The 5,000-nt window shown below is 42.4% G+C and overlaps 1 protein-coding gene across 1 annotated transcript in view; it reads right to left on the bottom strand.

Moving 5' to 3' along the window:
* The window catches only part of LOC137624245 (retinoid isomerohydrolase-like), a 33,240-nt gene that overhangs the window by 1,813 nt on the left and 26,427 nt on the right, over positions 1 to 5,000 (bottom strand). Inside the window, exons 10-11 of the mRNA XM_068354757.1 lie at positions 4,910 to 5,000; positions 1,566 to 1,706 (exon numbers count right to left, since the gene is read on the bottom strand). The exon at positions 4,910 to 5,000 is cut by the window's right edge and continues 88 nt beyond it. Coding sequence (XP_068210858.1) covers positions 1,566 to 1,706; positions 4,910 to 5,000 — 232 coding nt within the window. The remainder of the gene's footprint in view (positions 1 to 1,565; positions 1,707 to 4,909) is intronic.

Raw genomic sequence — 5,000 nt, 5'->3', positions numbered from 1 at the left:
GCAAGGACCATATTCAAAACATAAAGAGCTTGGGCTTAGCTGAGGATATTATGCAACTAAGCCCAGACTCAGGACTGGGCGCACAACACATCTCACCGTGGAAGAGAGAAGTGGTAACCTTCAGGTACACTAAGCTTTCTAGGGCAAAGGAAGACTGCGCAATGGAGGAACTTAGGAATGCAGCTAAGACAGCAATCTGGATTGCAGAAACAGCAGGGGCACAGACCTATTATTACACTGATGGTACTGTGGACCATGGAACCCAAACAATGGGAGTTGCAGTATTTTCCAGTAATCTCACGGCTTGCTGGAGGACATCCAATAATGCCTCCACTATGCAGACAGAGCTTGTTGCAATAAAACAAGCACTACAATACTCTATTGAAAATGAGGAAGGACCAGTAGTCATACATACTGAATCAAGATCCTCAATGCAAGCCTTGCAACAGGAAAAGAATAAAGAAAACAAGGCCTTGCTGGCTGATATCAAAGCACTATTATATCAGCACGCACAATGAAAGAGGCAGACCTGTAACTCTCAACTGGATTCCCAGTCACACTGGGATACAAGAACGAGAAGGCTGATGAACTGGCCAAAAGCACCAGGCACATAGAAAGTGCACAGGTGCACATACAGCCTGCACTGCAACAAATTAAGAATAAAATAAAGCCACAGCTCAAAGAAAATCTAATTGGATAGGGAATGGCTCTCCCTCTGCTAAATGGTGCAAATGGGCCACGGAGCTAGAGCCTCCCCCCATTGACAGATACACCCCAAGAGAGCAGGCTGTATGTATACACAGGCTCAGATTGGGATACTAGGCAATCTGGGAGACTTTGGATAATAACCAAAGGCCCTGTGAACATTGTGACATCATAACACAACAGGCCCTCCTGCACTACCTACTAGAATGTAGGGAGACAACACAGCTGAGGGGTGACCTTCACATGGACACCAACTCGCCACAAGCCTGGCAGACTGCAGCCACACTGGGAGAAGCAATTGCCGAAAACATAGAGTTACACACACAATTGCTTTCAAGACTACCTCCACCAAGGTAACAACATCTGACACTCCCATCTAACCATCTCATCCCCTCACCGTAAGGCCCTATTCACATCATCCTCTGTATATTTCCATACCTACTCTTCTACTAAAATATTCCGCAGGGACCCTTGGAAGTAAAGGGTTGGACAACCCCACCTGCAACCTTTCTCTACTCTTCAAAGGCCTTACACCCCCCTTTTTCTAACTACCACTATCCGTGACACGATGGCCCTCTTCCACTACCACCATCATCCTTACCCAGTTCACACCTGTCTCTACAACTAAAATACCTTTCAAATTTCCTTTTATTTAATCAACCAACCTTCCAAAATTGCAGGTAACCTATGGGCCAACCAAGGGAAAGGCCTGTGCCAACAAGAAGTGTTGGCTACTATACAAACCGACCGACTGTCCAAAATCCTTGCAACACTCTCTCTCTCTCTCTCTCTCTCTCTCTCTCTCTCTCTCTCTCTCTCTCTCTCTCTCTCTCTCTCTCTCTCTCTCTCTCTCTACGTACCTTATCTATCAATGAAGATAGTATGACTCCATGGTCCTCCTCTACAGCGTCAGGAGCAGCAACGAAAATGGGTTCACTCACTAACTTGCCTTGTTCGTGCCATAGCTGGGTCTCTCCAGTTTGAACATTCATCTTAACCAACTGTAATAAGGGTAAAGTATATATGTTAATGACACACACACACACGTATATATATATATATATATATATATATATATATATATATACATACATATACCAAAGGCACTTCCCCCAATTTTGGGGGGTAGCCGACAACAACAAGAAACAAAACAAAAAGGGGACCTCTACTCTCTACGTTCCTCCAGCCTAACCAGGGACTCAGCCGAGTTCAGCTGGTACTGCTAGGGTGCCACAGCCCAACCTCCCACATTTCCACCACAGATGAAGCTTCATACTGCTGAGTCCCCTACTGCTGCTACCTCCGCGGTCATCTAAGGCACCGGAGGAAGCAGCAGGGCCTACCGGAACTGCGTCACAATCGCTCGCCATTCATTCCTATTTCTAGCACGCTCTCTTGCCTCTCTCACATCTATCCTCCTATCACCCAGAGCTTTCTTCACACCATCCATCCACCCAAACCTTGGCCTTCCTCTTGTACTTCTCCCATCAACTCTTGCATTCATCACCTTCTTTAGCAGACAGCCATTTTCCATTCTCTCAACATGGCCAAACCACCTCAACACATTCATATCCACTCTAGCCGCTAACTCATTTCTTACACCCGTTCTCACCCTCACCACTTCGTTCCTAACCCTATCTACTCGAGATACACCAGCCATACTCCTCAGACACTTCATCTCAAACACATTCAATTTCTGTCTCTCCATCACTTTCATTCCCCACAACTCCGATCCATACATCACAGTTGGTACAATCACTTTCTCATATAGAACTCTCTTTACATTCATGCCCAATCCTCTATTTTTTACTACTCCCTTAACTGCCCCCAACACTTTGCAACCTTCATTCACTCTCTGACGTACATCTGCTTCCACTCCACCATTTGCTGCAACAACAGACCCCAAGTACTTACACTGATCCACCTCCTCAAGTAACTCTCCATTCAACATGACATTCAACCTTGCACCACCTTCCCTTCTCGTACATCTCATAACCTTACTCTTACCCACATTAACTCTCAACTTCCTTCTCTCACACACCCTTCCAAATTCTGTCACTAGTCGGTCAAGCTTCTCTTCTGTGTCTGCAACCAGTACAGTATCATCCGCAAACAACAACTGATTTACCTCCCATTTATGATCATTCTCGCCTACCAGTTTTAATCCTCGTCCAAGCACTCTAGCATTCACCTCTCTCACCACTCCATCAACATACAAGTTAAACAACCACGGCGACATCACACATCCCTGTCTCAGCCCCACTCTCACCGGAAACCAATCGCTCACCTCATTTCCTATTCTAACACATGCTTTACTACCTGTGTAGAAACTTTTCACTGCTTGCAACAACCTTCCACCAACTCCATATAACCTCATCACATTCCACATTGCTTCCCTATCAACTCTATCATATGCTTTCTCCAGATCCATAAACGCAACATACACCTCCTTACCTTTTGCTAAATATTTCTCGCATATCTGCCTAACTGTAAAAATCTGATTCATACAACCCCTACCTCTTCTAAAACCACCCTGTACTTCCAAGATTGCATTCTCTGTTTTATCCTTAATCCTATTAATCAGTATTCTACCATACACTTTTCCAACTACACTCAACAAACTAATACCTCTTGAATTACAACACTCATGCACATCTCCCTTACCCTTATATAGTGGTACAATACATGCACAGACCCAATCTACTGGTACCATTGACAACACAAAACACACATTAAACAATCTCACCAACCATTCAAGTACAGTCACACCCCCTTCCTTCAACATCTCAGCTTTCACACCATCCATACCCGATGCTTTTCCTACTCTCGTTTCATCTAGTGCTCTCCTCACTTCCTCTATTGTAATCTCTCTCTCATTCTCATCTCCCATCACTGGCACCTCAACACCTGGAACCGCAATTATATCTGCCTCCCTATCATCCTCAACATTCAGCAAACTTTCAAAATATTCCGCCCACCTTTTCCTTGCCTCCTCTCCTTTTAACAACCTTCCATTTCCATCTTTCACTGTCTCTTCAATTCTTGCGCTGGCCTTCCTTACTCTCTTCACTTCTTTCCAAAACTTCTTCTTATTCTCTTCATATGACTGACCCAGTCCCTGACCCCACCTCAGGTCAGCTGCCCTCTTTGCCTCACGTACCTTGCGCTTTACTTCCACCTTTTGCTCTCTATATTTTTCATACTTCTCTATACTATTACTCTGCAGCCATTCTTCAAAAGCCCTCTTTTTCTCTTCCACTTTTACCTTCACTCCTTCATTCCACCATTCACTGCCCTTCCTCATGCTGCCTCCAACAACCTTCTTGCCACATACATCACTTGCAATCCCAACAAAATTTTCTTTTGCTAACTTCCACTCCTCCTCTAAATTACCAGTTTCTCTTACTCTCACCTCGTCATATGCCATTTTCAACCTTTCCTGATATTTACTTTTTACCCCCGGTTTTATTAGCTCTTCAACCCTCACTAGCTCCCTTTTACATCCACCTACTCTATTCCCCCACTCTTTTGCTACAACTAATTTTCCTTATATATATATATATATATATATATATATATATATATATATATATATATATATATATATATATATATATATATATATATATATATATATATATATATATATATATATATTTACAAACGCACACATATATGTACAGTATGTATGTATTGCGTAACTGATGACAGTATGAAAAAAAAGAAGGATATAGATGAGGCGTTGAAGAGTTGAAGTAAGGAAGACAGCAGGGTGTTTACAGATGGAGGTGAGGTTGAACCAACTCCCCTTTATGGAACTGAATTAAAGTTGAATATAAATAAATCAAGAAAAAAACGAGGAAATAACAGTATTCTTGGGATGGAGTTATTGCAGAGAGGCGGGGATTCGAGGTTAAGGAACCATTAGTGTGTGTGCAAAATAATTGGTAATGTGTGCATGGGGGTCGGCGTGTTGTCAATGAGCCTTTCGAGTGTTGCACGTAGCAGCTACTGTGATGGAAGTTTGCTGCACAGGAGTTTCATCCTGAATGTGGCAGGGTATACAGCTACTTTCTGTTCATTAAACTATTTGATGTTATATATATATATATATATATATATATATATATATATATATATATATATATATATATATATATATATATAATCAATAGTTAAACAATAAACCTCAAGAAAAACTTACTTTGCAAAACTGAATACCAAGAGGGCTGACTTCAACGCCATAAGCATAAGTGTACTCCTTTCCATTATGCTTGTAATTGATTCGTGGCAGG

This window comes from Palaemon carinicauda, chromosome 31, assembly GCF_036898095.1.
Source record: "Palaemon carinicauda isolate YSFRI2023 chromosome 31, ASM3689809v2, whole genome shotgun sequence".
NCBI classification, from domain to species: domain Eukaryota; kingdom Metazoa; phylum Arthropoda; class Malacostraca; order Decapoda; family Palaemonidae; genus Palaemon; species Palaemon carinicauda.
The sequence above is the reverse complement of the archived record's forward strand: the minus strand, read 5'-3'. Positions and strand labels throughout refer to the sequence as shown.